Source organism: Neopsephotus bourkii, unplaced genomic scaffold (genome assembly GCF_033783945.1).
Source record: "Neopsephotus bourkii isolate Nb327-2 ecotype Australia unplaced genomic scaffold, CSIRO-AGI_Nbou_v1 NB_1542, whole genome shotgun sequence".
In the NCBI taxonomy this organism is placed as follows: domain Eukaryota; kingdom Metazoa; phylum Chordata; class Aves; order Psittaciformes; family Psittacidae; genus Neopsephotus; species Neopsephotus bourkii.
Genome location: NW_026902018.1, coordinates 3,684,733 through 3,704,143, shown reverse-complemented (window position 1 = coordinate 3,704,143; position 19,411 = coordinate 3,684,733). Strand labels below are relative to the sequence as shown.

The 19,411-nt window shown below is 49.5% G+C and overlaps 2 protein-coding genes across 2 annotated transcripts in view; both read left to right on the top strand.

Moving 5' to 3' along the window:
• The first annotated feature begins 1,451 nt into the window (after positions 1-1,451).
• On the top strand, positions 1,452-4,408 carry RPLP0 (ribosomal protein lateral stalk subunit P0). The gene is made up of 7 exons (XM_061370584.1): positions 1,452-1,608; positions 1,997-2,172; positions 2,270-2,357; positions 2,600-2,746; positions 3,216-3,401; positions 3,739-3,879; positions 4,231-4,408. Exons 1-7 carry the CDS (start codon positions 1,555-1,557, stop codon positions 4,393-4,395), a joined length of 957 nt encoding a protein of 318 aa, XP_061226568.1. The 5' UTR covers positions 1,452-1,554; the 3' UTR covers positions 4,396-4,408.
• A 228-nt stretch (positions 4,409-4,636) lies between these two features.
• Positions 4,637-19,411, top strand: part of GCN1 (GCN1 activator of EIF2AK4) — a 42,157-nt gene continuing 27,382 nt past the window's right edge. The window contains exons 1-21 of the mRNA XM_061370582.1: positions 4,637-4,737; positions 6,832-6,934; positions 7,865-7,928; positions 8,485-8,616; positions 9,723-9,831; positions 11,058-11,156; positions 11,240-11,374; positions 11,882-11,950; positions 12,035-12,143; positions 12,552-12,626; positions 12,886-13,014; positions 13,237-13,287; positions 13,702-13,800; positions 14,075-14,248; positions 15,498-15,650; positions 16,423-16,515; positions 17,184-17,259; positions 17,437-17,596; positions 18,470-18,659; positions 18,780-18,904; positions 19,218-19,396. Coding sequence (XP_061226566.1) covers positions 4,720-4,737; positions 6,832-6,934; positions 7,865-7,928; positions 8,485-8,616; positions 9,723-9,831; positions 11,058-11,156; positions 11,240-11,374; positions 11,882-11,950; positions 12,035-12,143; positions 12,552-12,626; positions 12,886-13,014; positions 13,237-13,287; positions 13,702-13,800; positions 14,075-14,248; positions 15,498-15,650; positions 16,423-16,515; positions 17,184-17,259; positions 17,437-17,596; positions 18,470-18,659; positions 18,780-18,904; positions 19,218-19,396 — 2,342 coding nt within the window. The 5' untranslated portion in view covers positions 4,637-4,719. The remainder of the gene's footprint in view (positions 4,738-6,831; positions 6,935-7,864; positions 7,929-8,484; positions 8,617-9,722; positions 9,832-11,057; positions 11,157-11,239; positions 11,375-11,881; positions 11,951-12,034; positions 12,144-12,551; positions 12,627-12,885; positions 13,015-13,236; positions 13,288-13,701; positions 13,801-14,074; positions 14,249-15,497; positions 15,651-16,422; positions 16,516-17,183; positions 17,260-17,436; positions 17,597-18,469; positions 18,660-18,779; positions 18,905-19,217; positions 19,397-19,411) is intronic.

Sequence of the window (19,411 nt, the reverse complement as noted above, 5' to 3'; positions counted from 1 at the left end):
CCCTGTGTAACCTTCCACAGTGCTTCACTGTCCAGCTGGGGTCACTGAAACTGGTTTTGACGTTTCCCCACACAAATGAACCTCAGTCTGTGCTTTGAGACTGGGAGGAGCTGCGGAACCCTTAGTGTTAACACTGCATCAGCTGGGGAGGGTTTGCAGGGCAAGAAACCCGACACATTTGTCTTTCCATTTCTGAAGTGGGTTTGACTTCAAATGTTTCTAAGTTGCATGTGTTTATCTCACCGAAAAGGTCAGCTGCCTTCAGCCCTGCTGAGAGGACAGAGAGCTGGTGTTGGGAGGGGAGGGCAGAGAGGAGCGAGATGTTTCTGGCACTACCACTTGTGTGCGACCTGCAAACTGTGTAACCGTGTGCCTCAGTTTCCCTGTCCGGGGAGTCTTTAACCTACCTCACTGCCAGTTGAGGCTTGTGTTAAGGGATGCATCTGGCATGCGTGGAAAGCCCTGGGTGCCACGGGGGGGTGCTGGTGGTGCACAGCGCCAAAGGGGAGGCTCATCTGTTGTGAGTGCTTAACAGTGTTAACCACTCACCTCCAGAGCAAGGTGTTGAGCCGGTCCTGGATTTACCTGGTTTCTGATGTGCTGGGATGCTACACGGGTGCTACTTTGCCAAATATAATGAATTCTGGTGGCTGTTGCCACCACTGTGGGTGCCCAGAATGGCCTGACGTTTGATTTTGGGATGCAGTTTTAGGGCAGCACAGCCATGGCACCGCACCAGCAGCCAGGGAGGAGGGCATGTTGCAGCCCCCGCACCAAGTGCAGCCCCTGGGGCCGGTCCTTCACAGCACGTCAGGGCCGGGCTGGGGGTGCTCTGCTGGGTCCGTGGTTATTTGATGTCTCTTCTCCCTGTAAACATCTAACTTTGCTTTTTTTTTTTTTTTTCTCCATTTAAAATTCTTGCAGTTACACTAATAAAATTTTTACCATTATTCTCACCTGTGTGCTGTGGTGGTTTCTAGCCCTTAAACTTGTAGGAAACCAGGAACAAAGCGGGTCGTCCTAAGGGATGCTGTAGGGGGGCGCTCACAGCGCTGCCTCCCCCAGCAGCAAGAGCTGTCCCTGTGCTGCTTAGTGCTCCTCCAACCGCCAGGGGGCGCACGGCGCCGAGCCCCCTAGCCTCCTGCCCCACGAGCGGCGGCCCGCCCTGATTGACACTCGCAGGGCAGCCAATGGGCTGAGCGGAGGGGGTTCCGCGGCTCGCTGCGATTGGCCGCAAGCCGCAGTATAAAAGGAGGTGGGCCCGCCTTGCGGCCTTTCTTTCCTGGAGCCCTCGTGGAGGTGGGTGCGCGGCGTGGCGGCTCCTGTGGGCCCGGGCCGGGGCGGGAGCGTACCCGGGGTGTAGCCGGGCCCTGCCGGGAGCGGATCCAGAGCGTACCCTTGGTCCTGGGCGGGGGCCGGGTGTTGGGGGGAGCGCGGAGCCCTGGGGTGGGGGCGGCGGGAAGGAAGGGTGCGGACACGCCTGAGCCGCGCTTCTCCTTGGCAGGTCTCAGCTCGTCTTTAAACCCACTGGGCGATCCTTGGAGCACCGCCGCGATGCCCAGGGAAGACAGGGCTACCTGGAAATCCAACTACTTTATGAAAATCATCGTGAGTGTCGGCGCGGCACCGGCGCGGCTCGGGCTGAGGGACGCGATCTGCTCTCCCCGGGGGGGTTATCCTAAGTAAGGGGGGGGTGCCTTAGTTTGGTTGTTTGAGGAGCGGTTACATGGTACTAGGAGGTGCTTAGGACAGCCCAGGTCAGACTGGTTTAAGGCTGCTGTGAGAATTGGCCCTGCCAGTTGCAGAGATAATTTGTTCAGGGATCTGATTAGGTAGCTGAGAGAAAGGTGCAGCCTTGTGCCCCCAGTCAGTGGGAGCTCAGCACCCTCAAACTTGACAGATCCTGGTTTTACATTTTAACGTGCTGAGGTTTTGATGCTGCGCTGTGCACTGGTCCACATTGCCTTGTATAGTTACAGTGTTTCTCTTGCTATAGCAACTCCTGGATGATTACCCAAAATGTTTCATTGTGGGAGCAGACAATGTGGGATCCAAGCAGATGCAGCAAATCCGCATGTCCCTGCGTGGGAAGGCTGTTGTGCTGATGGGGAAGAACACGATGATGCGCAAAGCTATTCGTGGTCATCTGGAGAATAACCCTGCCTTGGAAAAGTGGGTAACGCTGTCTGAATGTGCTCTTGGAGCCCGTGTCTGGGAGGAGAGGGTGTTGTCTGAGAGGCAGAACTGAAGGCTGTAATCTTCCCTTCAGGCTGCTGCCTCACATCCGGGGGAACGTGGGCTTTGTCTTCACCAAGGAGGATCTGACTGAGATCCGGGACATGCTGCTGGCTAACAAGGTAGGGGAGATAGGGAAATAAAGATAAAACTGAGTCTTTGGGGGGTGCCTGCTTGACAGGAGTCCTCAGGGCTTGGGAACTAGGCCCCTGCAGCCTTAGCCAAACTGTTAAAGTTCAGCTGCCTCCTGTGTGCGTGCCTCGGTGCTGTCCATCCTAGAGGAGCTTCAGGAAGGAGGAGATGCCATCCCACCACATCTGAGAGGTGAGCATTCTTCCAGCTTCTCACTTCCCCTTTTCTCCAGGTGCCAGCTGCTGCCCGTGCCGGTGCTATTGCTCCTTGTGATGTGACTGTGCCGGCCCAGAACACTGGTCTGGGACCTGAGAAGACCTCCTTTTTCCAGGCCTTGGGCATCACCACGAAGATTTCCAGAGGAACCATTGAAATTCTGGTTAGTGAACAGTGTACTGCTGTTGTTGAAGCTCTGCCTTGGCTCCAGAGCCCCAGCTGTGGCAGCTGAGGGAGGTCAAAGATCAAAGCTCCCATTAGGGCGAAATCAGTATCTGCTGTGTGTTGGGAGCATGAAGGAGGATGTAGTGCAGGGGGGATTTAACTTCTCCATCTGGACAAGATGACTTTTGAAGGTCCCTTTCAACCCAGACTGTTCTGTGATTCTATGATCTCGGCTGCTTGGGTAGGCTCTGCTGGAGGAGTACGATGCAGGCAGGGTGCTGCCTTTCTCCCACCTGAGATCCCTCCTTGTATGTCTAGGGCTTTCTCATCTTGTGGAGCTGAACTCTGAGCCTGTTTTTGTTGTGCCCATTTGTTCCTTCACTTCCATCTCGTGCTGTTGGAAATGTGCATCCTGTTGCATTGATGTGCTTGAATTTCTTTATACATATTCATTCTTTTTCCCTCAGAGTGATGTGCAGCTCATCAAGACTGGAGACAAAGTGGGTGCCAGCGAAGCCACCCTGCTGAACATGCTGAACATCTCCCCGTTCTCTTTCGGGTTGGTGATCCAGCAGGTCTTTGACAATGGCAGCATTTACAATCCTGAAGTGCTGGACATCACTGAGGATACCTTGCACAAGCGCTTCCTGGAGGTGGGTGCCACAGCCTGGATCTGCTGTATTCTGCTGCTCTGCCTCACAGCTCTGGCAGTCAGGTGTCACGTCTGGTGTGCTGTGCAAGCTTCTGCAGAGCTGGGAGCAATCCCTGCTGCCCTGCAGAAACAGTCCATCAGTAGTACCTTCTGTAGGCTTTCTCAGCTGAAACTTCTTTAGAAAAGCCATTTAAATCTTGATGCTTGTCTAACATCACTGGAGCTTTGTTACTTGTGTGCCTTGCACGCTATCCCTCATTATGACGGCAATGTAGAAATGTGGTTTGTAGTGCAGGTTGCTTCTCGGCTCACAGAAACATGAGTCTCTCTCCTCACAGGGTGTTCGTAATGTTGCCAGCGTCTGCCTGCAAATTGGGTACCCGACCATTGCTTCTGTGCCCCACTCCATTGTCAACGGGTACAAGCGGGTCCTGGCTGTGGCGGTGGAGACGGACTACACCTTCCCGCTGGCTGAAAAGGTAATGGCTGCAAGAGGTGTTTAACACAGCCAGGCACTTAGAAACACTTCACCTGCCCTGGTTTGAAAGGATGCAGACCCGCCTGTGTGTGAGGGACCTGGCCTAAAAAGGGGCACGTGCTTCCATATGTTGCATATAGATGGTGGGAAGCTGGATTCTGCAGCGTTCCCTTCTCCCTGGGGCTGGTACGCTGGAGTGCAGCTGAGATGTCTGATTCCTTATACATGGCAGTGATAAGTGCATCCCTTTCACTGCTGGCCAGCTTGCACTCATTGCCTTTATGATTACAAAGGTTCAGCCATTCAGAATGGTTGTTTCCTTTGAGTTTACCTTTCCCCCCCTCTCTTGCAGGTGAAGGCCTTCCTGGCAGATCCCTCTGCCTTTGTGGCGGCCATGCCTGTGGTAGCTGAGGCGGCTGCACCCGCTGCTGCTGCTGCTGCTGCTCCGGCCAAAGAGGCGGTGAAGGAGGAGTCGGAGGAGTCCGATGAGGACATGGGCTTTGGCCTGTTTGACTGACAGCCGCGCTGCCCGCCCGCCTGTGTCACACTTGGTCCAACCCGAGAAATAAAAAGCTGTTTCACACCTTCCCGTGTGCCGCCGCCCTGCTGTCTCCTCCTCCCCGGGGCTTGGGGGAACTGTCACCCGGGTGCGGCCCCGCGGGCCGGAGCAGGGGGTGCGTGCGGGGCCATGGAGGCGCCGTTCCCCGGCACTCGGTGCCGCCGTGCGGAGGGGCCGGGCCGGACCGGGCCGCGCCATTGCCATGGAGACGGGGCCGTCCCGGCCGGCTCTGCGCGGCCGGCACCGGAAGCCGCGACCGCTTCCGGGGTCGCAGGCGGCGCCATGGCGGCCGACACGCAGGTGAGTGCGGGACGGGCCGGCGGTGGCCGGTGAAGGCGGAGGTCAGGGGGGAGCTTTCCGCCCGGTGCCGCGGCCGCTCCCGCTCCTCAGCGCTCCCTCGGGCTGTCTGCGGGGCCCGGCGCGGCGCCCGCGTCACAGTGGGTATGTGGCAGCCGGAGCGGGGAGGCCGCGCTGGCGCTGGCCGCTGGAGCCGCGCTCAAGGAGCCCGCACCGGCGCCAGGAAGGGGCGCTGCGCTGCTTCCTCCGGGGCCGGGGCAGCGCGGGCGGAGGCGCCGCTCCCGGGGCGGCCGCGGCCCGGAGAGAAGCGGGGGATGTCGGCTGAAGGGCCTCGCCCGCTCCTCGAGTGAGTCCCCGGTAGACCGCCGGCACCAGCTGCCTCGTGTGCGGTTGCCGGTCCCGCGCTCCCGGTGCCCCCCGCCAGCTCACGGTGTCCCCGCGGGTGCCGGCAGCGCCGTCCCGAACGCGAGAGGCCGAGCTGCGGAGCGGGGCCTGCTCCGGAGGGTGCTGGGCTGCCCTGCAGCTCCCTCCGTGCGTTAGGTTGGGGTGTTCCCAAGGTACCGAGGTTCTCGGGATCGGGGCAGTATTGGTACAAACGCGGTGTTTGCTCTGTGTTTGTTTGCACCCTCCCTTTGTAACACGTGTACATCCACATCCTAATAAAACTTAATGGGGTGAAGCCTGTCCCAGCGCTCCTTCCACAGAGACTGGGGAGTTGCAGTTTGTGCCGTTTGTGTAAGTCACTGGGGTGGTTAGGAAGTCCCATAGTGTTCTGCACAATGCATGTTTGATACCTAGACCGGTTGGGATAATTTTAACGTGTGTTTCGTGTCTGCACATCTCCCTGCCGGTGATAAAGCAGCGCGAGTGAGTAATGCAGCTGGGTTTCAGTTTGCATCTGCTGACCTGACATAACTGAAAGGCTTGAAGGAAGATGAGCTCTTTGGTGGTGGTTTGTCCTGTCCGTTCTGGTGGTGAGGACGCTGGGCATTCTGCACCACCCCCTGCAGAGCTGCAGCCCTGCTTCCAGCCCCTTCTCAAGGAGGGCTGGGGCTGTGCACGGGTCGCAGGGGCAGGGAGGTGTGGGCAGCCTCTGTAAGTCCCAGTTTGCTGCTCAGCGTTGCCTCTCCTGCGTGCCAGCGGAAAGGCTTCACTGGAAGCAGGAAGCAGCTCTGGAGAAGGTGGAGGCAATCTCCATCTCCCAGTTGCCAGGTTTCCTGTGCTTGGGACTCGACCCATGGCAAAGCGGGTGGCGTTTTGCCTCGCGAGGGAAGGAACAGCTTTGGTGGGCTTCTGAAGGCATGCTCCTCTGCTGCCCTTCCTGAAGATGCTGATTACTCACATAGAAAGTTGCTCAGTTTAAGAGCTGAATTTTAAAAGCCTTTCCTGGAGAGCTGTGTTTTGGGTTATGGAAATGCAGAGCGGTGGCGGGTGCAGGCCTTGGCTGAGTGCTCTTCAGCACAGTGTTTTTATCCTGTATACCCTGCAAACCTTGGAATGTCAAGGAATTGGTTTCAGCAGTTCATGGAGCCGTTTTGCTCAGGTAACCGTGGCCACTGCTGACAGTGCATGGAAGGGGTTGAGAGCAAGGCACAACTTGTAATGTGGTGAGTTCAGTTTCCAGAATCCCTGCGATGAGGGCGTTAGATGAGAGCAGTTTGTTCCTTTGCTGGGCCTGAGCACACCATGTCCCAGCTGCTGACAGCCCGAAACCACAGATGAGTTGTTCAGGATGGGCAGTTAGAAGTCCCCCATGGGGCTACGTGGGCCTTACTGCCCTGAACACCACCTTTGCATTCTTGAAGTGCTTTAAAGGTCTTGTACTTTGGGCTATTGGTCTTACCTCGTGCTCTGTCTTGGTTTCAGAGGGGTAAGTGTATCCTATCGAGCGTAAGTGCCATGACAGGGACACAGGTTAGCAAACAGAAAGCAGTCACCCATTGCCCAAAGGGGTAGGTTTCCATCGTGCACGATGTACAGTGACCCTTTCCTCAGCAGATCAGACTGGATGCTCACATTTGATCACTGGCCCTGGTGTTGTGCTCTGTGTGCTGGTGTTGAGGGCAGCCTGATGCTTTGTCCTCTGTGTGGTTTTAGATTTCTGACACACTGAAGCGGTTTGCAGTAAAGGTGACTACAGCCAGCGTGAAGGAGCGGAGGGAGATCCTCAGCGAGCTGGGAAAATGCATCTCTGGGAAAGGTAAAAGCTTTGGGGCACTGTTCTGGTTACCAGGGTGGGTAAGAACATTCAGGTGCTCTGTTTCCAAGCCTGTGTGGAATCACAGAATAGTTGGGGATGGAAAGGACCTTAAGATCATCCAGTTCCAATCCCCTGCCATGGGCAGGGACACCTCACACTAAACCATGGTACCCAAGGCTTCATCCAACCTGTCCTTGAACACTGCCAGGGATGGAGCATTCACAGCTTCCCTGGGCAACCCATTCCAGTGCCTCACCACCCTCACAGGAAAGAATTTCCTCCTTATATCCAATCTAAACTTCCCCTGTTTAAGTCTGAATCCATTACCCCTTGTCCTGTCGCTACAGTAAACATGAGGGGTAGCCACTTGAGGAGGGGGCTGGTAGCATTTGGGGTCTGTGCTTTCTCACAGTGTTAGTTCTGGGCATGGGGTTTGTGAGTAGCACAGGACTGCGGTTACTGGCACGTGTGCTTTTCCCTGTCAGCAGTTGCAGCATCATGTGTGTTAGTTTTTCATTGCCCTCTCAGTTGCCTGTTTCTCTCCTGACTCCTTTTTTAACGACTCATGGAATATTTGTGCACACACACGTATGTGTTCCATGGAGTGAGAGAGTGCGGAAGATTTCGGATATATATATGTCATATATAATATATTCAGACATTCAGGTAACAGCTGAAGCACATTTGTAGAAATCTTCTTTCTTTCCTTTTCTGGGCTGCCTCTGGAATTTCATGCTCCAGTTCTGCATTGGTTTTTAAAATACACATGAAGTACATTAGAAAGAGAGAACTTCCACTGTGGTCCTCGCAAGCGGTTTCGTAGATGCAAGCAGTTCACTGGTTTCAGTTGTGAAGTGGATCACGTTTGTGTTAAAGATAAGGAGCTTTATGAAGAATTAGATTAATGAGGAAATATGCATTCTGTTCCAGATCTTCCAGAGGGAGCAGTAAAAGGCCTTTGCAAACTCTTCTGCCTTACCCTGCATCGATACCGGTGAGTATGTTGATGTGGAAAAGCTGTATGTATTAGTTAAATGGTATGGAGCATTTGAAAGTGTTAGCATAGAGTGGCTCATGGATGTCTATGACACTGGAAGATGCCATCTGGTCATTAGGCTCTCAAGCTAGGTTTGACGTTAAGAAGTTCTATGACACTTCCCTTGTGTTTCACCTTTGATTGTGAAATTAAAACTTCCATCCCGTGATTCAGTGTGCAAGGATGGATGCTTGTGTCCTGCTGATGAAAGACTAAGGTGTCTTTTAGATGGACATTTTTAGATTGGATTAAGTCATGGCCTGTTGCAGAGGAGCTGTTCACAACCTGTGTTTTGTACTGCAGCCTGCCAGAGGGCCTTGACATAACTTCTCTCAGTTGAGGAAGGGAGTGGAGCTTTCTGCCAGAAACTTCTACTTGGAACAGCAAGGATAAAATGACTGTTAGCTGGACTGCTGAAATGAGAAGGCAGAACCTTATGTGTGATGCAGAGGTAGTAACATGTGTGATGCTGGCAGGATTCATCATGGTCACGGAGGTCTGTTTCTCATTCTAGCGATGCAGCGTCCCGCAGAGCCCTGCAGCTGGCGCTTCAGCAGCTCGCAGAGTCCCAGCCAGAGGCAACAGCAAAAAACCTGCTGCAGTCACTTCAGTCTTCAGGGGTCGGTGGCAAGGCTGGAGTGCCCAGGTGCTGGATGAGTTGCTCTGTGTGGAGGCAGTTCTGAGCTGCTGGTAGTTGTTCTTGTGTTTGCAATGATTCTGCTGCTGCTGCTTGCCAGAGGTGTTAAAAACATTTGGAGGCAAAGCTGTTAATGGCCGTTCAGATGTTTCCCTCTTCTGTGTCTTCTGGGAAAGCAGAAGGGGTATCATGGTTATTACTGCTGGTGGATTGGGACTGAGATGTGCCTTTGCCTTTGTTAACCTTTCAGTCTGGAGAAATAAGGTATAAGATTCTTCTTATACCAAGAAATTACCCAAAACAATTAGGAAGGGGGATTTCCTCACGCAGCTGGTGGAATTCAAGACCTTGTTGTAGACAGGCAGATAATGAAATTGGAAGCTGAGCTTAGAAATACACAGCTCTTCTATTGTGATATCTTCTGGAAACACTCATGGTTCCAAAAGGTGAACTGGGGTTGTTTGGCTGATACAGGCCACAGAGCACTGTCCTGCAGTGTCACCATGGCTGAATACAAGTGCAGCTTTTAGAAAAGGACCTGATCTTGGTTTAAAGGCTTGCAGTGATCGATATTTAGCCTCCATTCACAGTGGCTGGCCTTGTGTGCAAGGACACTTTCTACATTCCTTCACTTTGGGGTAGAGATCAAAACGGGGTGAGGATCCTCAGGGAGCTGTGAGGTGGGGTCTGTTACCTGGAGTGGAGGGCGGAGTGTGCCAGGAGGGAATGTAAGATGAGAAATGGTTTGGCAATGCAGGGCTGGGAAGCACAGACAGTAAAGATGAGCAGTGGCTGAGGAATCTGGAGTCACTTTTTGGGCACTCTCGGTTGGCAAAGTGTTTAACTCTCATTTCTGTAATGCTGCTGAGAAGATCCAGAAGTATTTCTTCTGCTAAGGATTTGCATTCCCAGCAGGCAAGATTCAGCTGCTTTTGTGCCATTTGGAAGTTCTGAAACACATAAGCTAAGGCTTTAACTGGGTTTTTTGTGACACAATTGCCTTGCTTGTAAGGTGGTATTCTAACTTGGGCAAAGATGCGTCTGTTATGGTTTAGTAGGTGTAAGATACATACTGGGAGCTGTAGATTTACCTCCTTCTCCTGTGTGTACAACAGTAAGAGCAGTGGATCTGCAGCTCTGCTGGCGCTCTCCTGGACATGCCTGCTTGTACGCACGGTCTTTCCAACACCCGACAAGAGACAGGGAGAAACATGGAAAAAACTGGTAGGTTCTTTTTGGTTTGCAGAAATACCCCTTTGGAGATAGGGGCTGAAATGTTTTTAATGCCTTTAAGTTGCTGTGACATTGCAGGGAATTTTGAACACAACTGATAATGTCCTGTTACAGTCCAGGTTTATGTGGCAGTCCTTATTGCTTTCTGATGTATTTGAACTCTCCTATCCTGCTGAAGAAAGCAGGAGCTGTACAAAGCATGAGAGTGGGGCAGTCTTATGCCTGTGCAGAGTTGCTCTGGCATATACCAGTGTGTTGTGGTTTAAACCCAGTCAGCCACAGTTTCTATTCCCCCCTCCTTTCTTTTCTTCCTCGCCCTGCTCCCAGAGGGATGGGGAGGAGAGTCAAAAGAATGTAACTCCCACAGGTTCAGATAAGAGCAGTCCAGTAACTAAGGTATAACACAGACCACTACTGCTACCACCAATAATGATAATGGTAAGGGAAACAAGGGGAGAGAATACGATACCACCCACTGAAACAAGCCCCACTGAGCAGAGAGTGCCCTCCTGGGTAACTCCCAGTTACCCCCTCGAGCACGACGTGCTGTGGTATGGAATACCTCTTTGGCTAGCTTGGGTCAGGTGTCCTGTCCCTGCTTCCTTCCGGCCTCCCCTCCTCCCTGGCAGAGCATGAGGCTCACAAAGTCCTTGGTCAGGGTAAACATTGGTGCTACCAGCCCTGTTCTCAGGCTGAAAGTGAAAACACAGCACTGCACCAGCTACTAAGAAGGAGAAAAATGACTGCTACTGCTGAACCCAGGACACAGTGTTTCTAGAGTAGGCCTGCTGCTGGTGCCTCCAAGGTGCAGTCTGCAGCGTGCCATGGATTCCTTGTGCCTGCCTTGAAGTCTTGTGCCTGTGATACTCTGTCATACAGTGTCAAGTAGCTTTTTGCTTTCTTTTCACCTGCTTCAACAACCTGAACCTGTGACCATGCTCAAGCACCATGGAATATAGTTGGAGCACATGTTAAGAAGAGTTGTAATCTGATACAAATTACTGTTTTCAGATGTGGAGTTTCCCAAACTATTATGCATGGTTCTGCAAAGTGGCACATGTCAAATGGAAGCAGAAGCAGCTTGTTAGAACTTGCACAAACTAAGGACTTTCACCTAAGCAGATTCAGCTAATCACTGGCATTTGACTCATCTGGTTTGATATGAGCTCCCTGAGAAGCACGTGCATGAAGGTTTTCTTGGCTGTTTCTGTTGGCAGGTGGAGGTCCAGTGTCTGCTCCTGTTGGAAGTCCTGGGAGGTTCTCATAAGCAGGCAGTGGCTGGGGCTGTGAAGAAATTGAACAGGCTGTGGAAAGAGGTGATGAGTACCTTATGTGGCCGTGTTCACCAGCTGTTGTATGTTCTGCTGTGCTAACATACCTTGCTCCTGTTTCTCTTCAGAACCAGGGTCTGGTGGATCAGTACCTATCTGTCGTTTTTGGTCTTGAACCAAACCAGAGTTACGCTGCAATGCTGGGACTTGCGGTGCAGTTTTGCACAGCCCATAAGGAGACTGATATCATTAAACGATATAAGGTAAATCTGTTGCATTGCTTTTTGGAGGGCAATGAGTAGCATCACTTCTAACCAGGGAGAAGGGGGCTGAACAGATGTCCCAGTGAGGTCAGTGCTTTGCATCTGCCCCTGGTTTCATTACCTGTCAATTCAGTAGCCATGCACTTCTGACTAAAACAGCTGGAATAGACTTACAGAGGAGGTGCCAGATGCACAGCTGTGTGCTGTGGCCTGTGCATTTGTATAGGTGGCCAATGCTGTAGCTTTCTGCCCTCTCCACTGTTATAGGAATGGAAGGCAGCATTTAGCTCTAGCGCATTTTGAGCATTGAGCTGAAGCGTAGAGCAGAACACACTGATCTCTGCTTGACTGTCTTATGTAAGGATGGAAGCAAAGCTTCTGCTTAGTGAGCATGACTGCCTTCCAGAGGAGGATGAGGTGGGGTGTCAAGCCTGGCTTCCTGGTAGCGTGCAGGGAGGTGGGTATAGGCTGCAATGTGGCTATAATTTGGTGTTTCTTCTTGTTCAGAGTGCTCTTCTGGATTTCTACTTGAAGACCATCCTTATGAGCAAGACAAAGCCGCAGAAGCACTTGCTGGTGAGACACAGTTACAGAGCTGCTTGTGCTTTTGTCCTGTGTGCAGTGTCTGCTGCCGTGCTGAGTGCTTTGCTCCCCTTGCAGGAGAGCTGTTCCCCACTTCTTCGGTACATGTCTCACGCTGAATTCAAGGACTTAGTTTTGCCAACTCTGCAGAAATCCCTGCTACGGAGCCCTGAGAACGTAATTGAAAGTGAGTCTGCCATCGGTCTGCATTGCTCTGTCAAAGAGCATGAATAGTTGTTCCTTAGCGGTCTGGAGTTGCTGGAGAAGTGTGTTTTCCTGGACTATGCTTTTGGTCCTGTGAGGCAGCAGGATTGTCTGGTGTCTAAGGGTTAGATGTGGAGAAACAACATTTGTGGTGTGATCCCAAGTGTCTGGGTATGTGGTAGCTACTGTTTGCATGGAGGGCAGAATTTCACAGCTGAGTGCTAAGAATAATCCTGAATCAGTCTGCTCGTTGGGCATCCATTTGTGTTGTTTTATTTCCTGCTCCTTACTGACCTTGTCTGCTCTTGCTGTGAGCTGTGGGGAAGGATGTACCAAAATGCTAAAAACCAGTGAACAAATTGTAATATGCTGTTATCTCTTTTATCTTCAGCAATCTCTTGCTTGCTCGTATCTGTGAACCTGGATCTCAGCCAGTATGCTCTAGACATTGTGAAAGGACTGGCCAGTAAGTACTCTAAATTCTGGAGGGAATGATGAGTGCAGAGTAAAGCTTTCTTCAGCTTCCTGACTGTACCTATAACAGCTTGATTACTGGTGAAGAGACTATTTTATGTGGGAGGGAGGGTGATGCTGATGATGCTGTAACTTGGAACTGGAATGGTTCACGTGACGGTTCCAGAAGCTGAGTCAAGCCACATGTAAAGAGATGTCTTTGTCTTGCCAGTTTGCTGTAAGGAGCTTTTAGCTTGTGCGTTGTTTCCTAGGTCACCTGAAATCCAACAGTGTGCAGCTGATGGATGAAGCAGTTGTGGCATTAAAGAACTTGGCTCGACAGTGCAGTGATCCCTCGGCTGTGGAGTCGCTGGGCAGACACCTTTTTGCCATCTTAGGGGGTGAGTAAATTGTAGGATAAGCAGTGGGGATGAATAAAGGTTTGCTACCTTCAGGGAGTTTTGTGTGTTGCATTTTCTCTTCTCTTCGGCTGCCTGTAGAGTGGGGTGGCTCAGCCTGGATCAGGGATGAGTGGGCAGGATTTTGTGCTTTTGGGAAGGCTCTTGATGCAGCACATAGCTGTTGTCTGTAAGTCAGCTGTCGCCGTTTGCTTTTGTTGGCAGGCTCGGAAGGGAAGCTGACAGTTGTTGCTCAGAAGATGAGTGTCCTTTCAGGTGAGGATCCTAGTAGAAAGCTACTTCTCTAGAGGAAGAAACTCAGCAGAATGCTGAGTGGAAAGAAACCGAACTTAAGCCTTTAGGATTCCCTGCCTGTCATTCCAAATTGGCTGTAATTGATACCATAGAGAGTGCTGGCTACCGCATGCTGGTTCTTGACTTAACGTTCAAAGGAAATAATTGGCTGGTAGGTTGAAGTGGTTTATACGAGGAAGATGACTGTGTCCTGAGTAAAAATGAAGGCAGAGGTCCTGCAGTGTTGGTCCGTGGTGGATGTGACACGTAAATGTAGTGACAAAAAAGAGCTGTCTGTGCAAGCATTGAAACGTGAAGGGACTTTCTTGGTTTGTTTTAGATTTTGCAGCAAGTGCTGGTAGTTTGGGAGTTAATGAGAGAATTTTGTCCTCTCAGGGATCGGCAGCCTCAGTCACCATGTGGTTTCTGGATCCTCTAGCCAAGCTCTGAGTGGAACTGTCACTGAGCTTTTCATCCCTTTCCTGCAACAAGAAGGTGAGACCTTTTGCCTTTGAGTTTGCTAAGCTGCTTTCATCTTGAGTAGGGTTTTCAACAGGCCTGGTTTCCAGGATAAATCAGATTCTTGCCTTTTGTGTTATAAAATCCATGTCCTGCTCTGATGAACAATGCCATGGAGGCAGAGCTGTGTCTGTTAGAAGCACATGCATTCATTCCCTGCCTCCTCCTGATGTCGTTACCTGTTTTCTGTTGTATGTCCATGTGATCTACCCAGTTGCTGTACTGACGTGAGCTCTGTGTTACTTCCTAGTCCATGAAGGCACGTTGGTTCATGCAGTCTCTGTCCTGGCTCTTTGGTGTGTTCGGTTCACCACAGAAGTTCCTAAGAAGCTGGTAGAATGGCTAAAGAAAGCCTTCAGCCTTAAAACCTCTACTTCAGCTGTGAGACATGCCTACCTGCAGTGCATGCTAGCCTCTTTCAAAGGTAAAACTGTGCAGCTGTTAGCAACTCTTGACTGTGTGATTGAGAGAAGAGTAATCAACTTTTGTACTTTCTATTGTAAGTAGGTAGCTGTGTGGATTAAGAAAGGTTTTGTAAGGCAATATCTGTTCACTGACCTTCATATTTCTCCTTGAAGTCTGGTTTGCCTTCAAGTTTATAATGATGTTTTCTCTCCGTGTATAACTAGTATCACTGCCTGTTGTGCTATCTTTCATATACCCCCAAAGTCATCTTTGATTCCATTATTTTTAATAGTGCAATAGTATTATTTTAACTTTACAACAGTACAGCCCTATGATAGCACAGGATTCTCAGTGCTATCATACGGCTGAGAAAACCACTCTGAAAACTACTTGGGTATGACAGGATGGCAGAGCTTTCAGAGGCATCGGTATCCAGTATCACAGAATGGTTTGGATTGTAAAGGACCTTGAAGCTCATCCAGTTCTAACCTCCTGCCACAGAGAACTATGGCAAACTGGACGTTGCTCGTGCTTGCTGGGGGCAAGGGGGATTACTTGTGTGTGATTTGTGCAGCTCTTCAGGGGATTAAGGCTAAAGATACTAACATTTGCTCACCACTGGAACAGTGACTGCCATCGCTTTGATGCACCCAATGAAGCATCCAACTGGAGCATAAAATCCCTAGAGATTCCAACTCTCACAAGTTTATAGTTGAAACAATGCCTGTAGATATTCAGTGTAGAAAATCATGAGGTCTCTCCTGTCCTCTTTTAACAGTGTGTGTGAAGTGTTGCTTCTGGAAGTACCAGGAGCATCTAGCTCAGTTTCTGTGGAAGCGAGGGTCACCAACAAGTGGGATTCCTTAACTTGTGAATGCTTGAAGTGGAAAAGATGGTTGTGGCTTGCCAGGAATTTACTTCCCCTCTCTTAGGGAAACAGTCCTTGAAGTCAGACTTGCTATGACTTGAACCAGTTCCTTTAATGTGACTGAATTAGGGTTTTGGTTTACATCCCATGAACAGGAACTCATGTTGAGATAGGACTGTTCTATCTGTGAGGAAGGGACTAAAGTGGTTATCTTCTAGATTTCCATAGTTCACGCTTAATGATGGTTGTGCCTGGCAACTCACAACTGGGAAGACTCGGAGTGATCCCAGGTTGTGCCTGATTCCTGTCCTTGTCTCATGACAACAGAGCTGTTGATACCCTTGTGGTGTGAAGTGTGAAGGACCGTGTTGTTTTGTAACTTGTCTCTCTGTCTCCTCAGGTGACACACTATTACAGGGAATGGACTTGCTGCCAATGCTCATCCAGACAGTAGAAAAAGCAGCATCTCAAAGTACTCAGGTTCCCATGGTAACTGAAGGAGTTGCTGCAGCTTTGTTGATCTGCAGGATATCTGTAATTGAGGGACAAACTGGTAAGGTCACAAAGCATCCAGTGAAATCCAATGCAGACAGGTTTTAAGGGTTACCACTTTTTCCTTGACAACACGCATGAGACAGTATTCCTTAACCTGTGTATTGTTTCTGCATAGAGAATCATTGCCTTTTTGTAAACCAGGGAAGGGTTTATTCCCACTCTGTTATGTCAGTGAAGAATTTTTGCTTTTCTGTGGCTTTGTGAATTGCAGCTTCCATTCACCTAAGGCAGTATTCCTCTGTGTTCTGACAGATGCATTCACTCGGACCTTACATGCTAGGGTTTGATTGATGCATTTAAAGTATTACTTGCTTGTTACGTGGCTGGTATTTTAACAAACTGTCTTTGGAAATCATGAGGACGGGAATTACTGTCCTCCATTAGAGGGTGTTGCAAGAAGTGTCTGAGTTCGTGCATCTGCCAGGATATAAAATCCAGGTGTGTTCTGTCTACCGGAAGCAGCACACCACTTTCCTCCTTTCCTTATAGTTAGGAAGGCTTGCCCTATGAAAGATCAAGGTGAAAGAGACTTTACATTTCACAGGTGTTCAGTCAGAGAAACACCTTTTTGTCAGCAGGTGTTTTTTGAGCATGTTTATGGCTTTGGATTAGAGAGACGTGGAACAGTTGACCATTTAGCCGCCTGCAAAGCTAGAAGTAACCTGAGTGATTTCAGGAGACAGAATTCTGCTGTATTTTATGTACACTGGTGAGTTCTGACTTGTTTTGAAGCATCCTTGATTGACAGACATCTGTTCTTTTCCTGTCAGAGTCTAAGCTGAGCGGTTTCTGGCAGCTGGTTCTGGATGAGAAAAAACAGATCTTTACATCTGAGAAGTTCTTGCAGTCTGCATCAGAGGAAGGTAAATTATCAGTTAGTGTGTATCCAGTTGCTGTTTAACTCTATTGTTTAGTACTTATGAGAGCTAATACTGCCATTAGTAGCCCTGTTCTGTGATCCTTGGAAGATCCAGTTTCAGATTAAAAGGAAGAGTGTACTCTTTCAGAAGTACATCTAGACTAATCTAAGCTTGACAATGAATTCCTTTACTTCTCAGTGAGCCTGAGTTATACAAATTAAAGGGCCTAGTAAAAGTTGAAGCTCAGAAGATGCTATGAGGTAAAATACCACGGGTACTATTCAAATGGCATTATACCATGTGTTTGACTTCAGTACCCATTTTATTGTCACTGAAGGCATTTCAGCAGGGCTTAGGAGTTAACACTGCAGTGTTGATGCAGTGAGCATGGTATTTATCATTTGGTTTGCTCTGTTGACTAAGACAAAAATAGGTCACACACAGTGGTCACGAAACTTCTGCTGGTGTCCAGTGAACAACATTTCTGTGAAACCATGGTTCTGTTTCCAGGTCTGAGTTGGATTTGTCTCTAGCTTCATTGAGATTACGTAGAGGCTCACTTTGAGTACCTCTTTTAATGTATCCCGCTTGCTGTTTGTTTGTTTTCAGGTAAAAGGATGTGTTTCCTTATGAAGCCTCGTGCTATTTTCAGTATTTGTCTTTCCCCACAGCAATGTGTACAGTGCTGCAGCTGACAGAGCGCCTTCTCTTGGATCATGCCCAGCGGCTGCCTGAAAGTAAAGTTCAGTACGTAGAGTTGTGCTTGCTGCCACTGATCTGTGTCTGATCCCTGAATGTTAATGTGGGCAGTGGAGAGGGTGGGCTTGGGACTTTACACAGAACGTTGAACTCTTTGTGCTCTTCTGCCCAGTTGGTTTGCAGAGCTGCCTCCCTCCCTCAAGCTGTTTAGTTCTCTGTTTTCAGGCAGTATCACCGTGCCCTTGTTGCCGTTCTGCTGAGTCGGAACTGGAATGTTCGAAGACAGGCCCATCAAACAGTTAAGAAGCTCTTGTCCTCTCTGGGAGGGTACAAACTGGCCTATGGGCTCTTGGAGGAGCTGAAAGTGGTTCTCAGTTCTCATAAGGTGCGTAGTTAAGAAGCCTAGTTTCTGCCTAGTTGTTTGTATGCTGCCAGTCACCTCCCTACCCTAGATATTCTGTTAGTATTGACATAGAGTATCATATAAAGATGATTCGGTTTCAGATGGTCTCCTAGAATGCCACTTGGTATTAGATCACTGTATATTACTGTATCGGTGTCTGTGGTGTGCCTAATCTTCCCCATATGCACAGTAGACATATTATTTCAAATTATTACGGCAATATGCTCCTTTCTATTATTTTGATGCTGGAGGACCAGGTGCTTCATTCCTTTCTTGGTATCCCAGGTCTTTGGCCTCGGCTTCTAGCTCAGGCTGCCTATTTAAAACAAAAGTAATATAGATGCTTTAGTAGCAACTATTATAAAAATGAAAACAAATGGTAAAGAGAGTGCTGTGTTACTGGGCATGATGCTAAGCCAGCACCGTGTCCAGTTGTGGAATAGATTTAGGTACGTGAATTAGGTGTCAAGGCTGGGACTTGAAAGTTGTCTTCCTGTGTCATAGGTGCCTGAGTGATGTACTTTTGAAAAGATACTGGGTAAAATGAGGCTGCAGAAGCTGGGTGTACTGTTCCCAGCCAGCTGGTTCAACCTTCTCAAAGTCCTCTTTGCCAAAAATGACAATTTTAGTTTCATTTTGCCCAATCTAGTATAGTCCTCCATTCTTAGTCTTTCTGTCACTGTCATCTCTGCTTCAGTTCCACTGTTATCCTTTCTCCCTTTTTTCCTTGGAAAACTTCAGGTTGTTGGTACTGACAGAGGGAGAAGATTGTTAGTATTCAGTATGGTGTTACTGTGGGGAAGTGTGCTCAGGAAGGCTTGATGTGATGTGTTGATGACCAAGTTGTCCACTCAGGTTCTGCCTCATGAGGTCTTGGTGACGGAGCTGGGAGAGCTGTCGGAGCTAGGAAAGACATACATTCCTCCCCGTGTCTTTCATGAGGCACTCTGTGTCATCTCAACTGTGGCAGGGCTTGATGTGGATTCCTTTGAGCCAGAAAAGCTGGCATTGGAGATGCTGCTGGTGAGCCATCATCCATCTGTAGGTAAGTGGAGGGATAAGACCCCTTTCATGGCCAGTGTATGGGGTCTTTATCTTACCATTTTAGTTTCATTATATTAGCATTCTGCTTCGTATTTCCTTAATCATTTATTCATCTTGCTAGTGGCAGTGCAGCCAGGCCTTTGGCCAACCCTCCTCATCAAGATGAAGATAGATCCAAAGGACTTCACTACCAAACACCTGAATGACATACTACCCAGGATCACTGCCTACACTTCGGAGAACCAGGTGATAAACTTCACTTTCCCTGTGTTGGTTTTGGGAGGTGCTTTGGAAGAGGAGAGTTTTCTGGAGGAGTTAAGTACCAACTGGTCTGTAAGGAAGAAAATGTGGGGAAAAGGCAGATTCAAAAAGAACAACTGGTACAAAGGAGGTGGCATTTAAGGGGGTAAGAATGTGTACCAGCAACTGAGTAGAACTTTAGATGAGATACAGTCACCCACTGAATTAGGCATTACAGCATAACTGCTTCAACAGGGCATGTTTTTTTAGCCAGTTTCAAGGAATACCAGTAATACTGTTTTTTCCTTTTTGTTGATAGTCATCTATGAATGCAGTGGGATCTCTTGCTCTGCTTTCACCTGGTAGAGTGCTGCCACAGCTCATCAGCACTATCTCAGCATCAGTGGAGAACCCAGCTCTGTGCCAGGTTACTCGAGAGGAATTTGCCATCATGAAGACACCAGAGGGAGAACTCTATGACAAATCTATAATACAGAGGTAAGACTTTGTAAC

What these genes read in the sequence shown, in the direction of transcription:
- RPLP0 (XM_061370584.1), top strand. Translation starts at nt 1,555, where the DNA reads ATGCCCAGGGAAGACAGGGCTACCTGGAAATCCAACTACTTTATGAAA. An exon ending in ACTACTTTATGAAAATCATC is followed by an intron (nt 1,609 to 1,996) that starts GTGAGTGTCGGC and finishes CTCTTGCTATAG; the next exon opens with CAACTCCTGGATGATTACCC. An exon ending in ACATGCTGCTGGCTAACAAG is followed by an intron (nt 2,358 to 2,599) that starts GTAGGGGAGATA and finishes CCTTTTCTCCAG; the next exon opens with GTGCCAGCTGCTGCCCGTGC.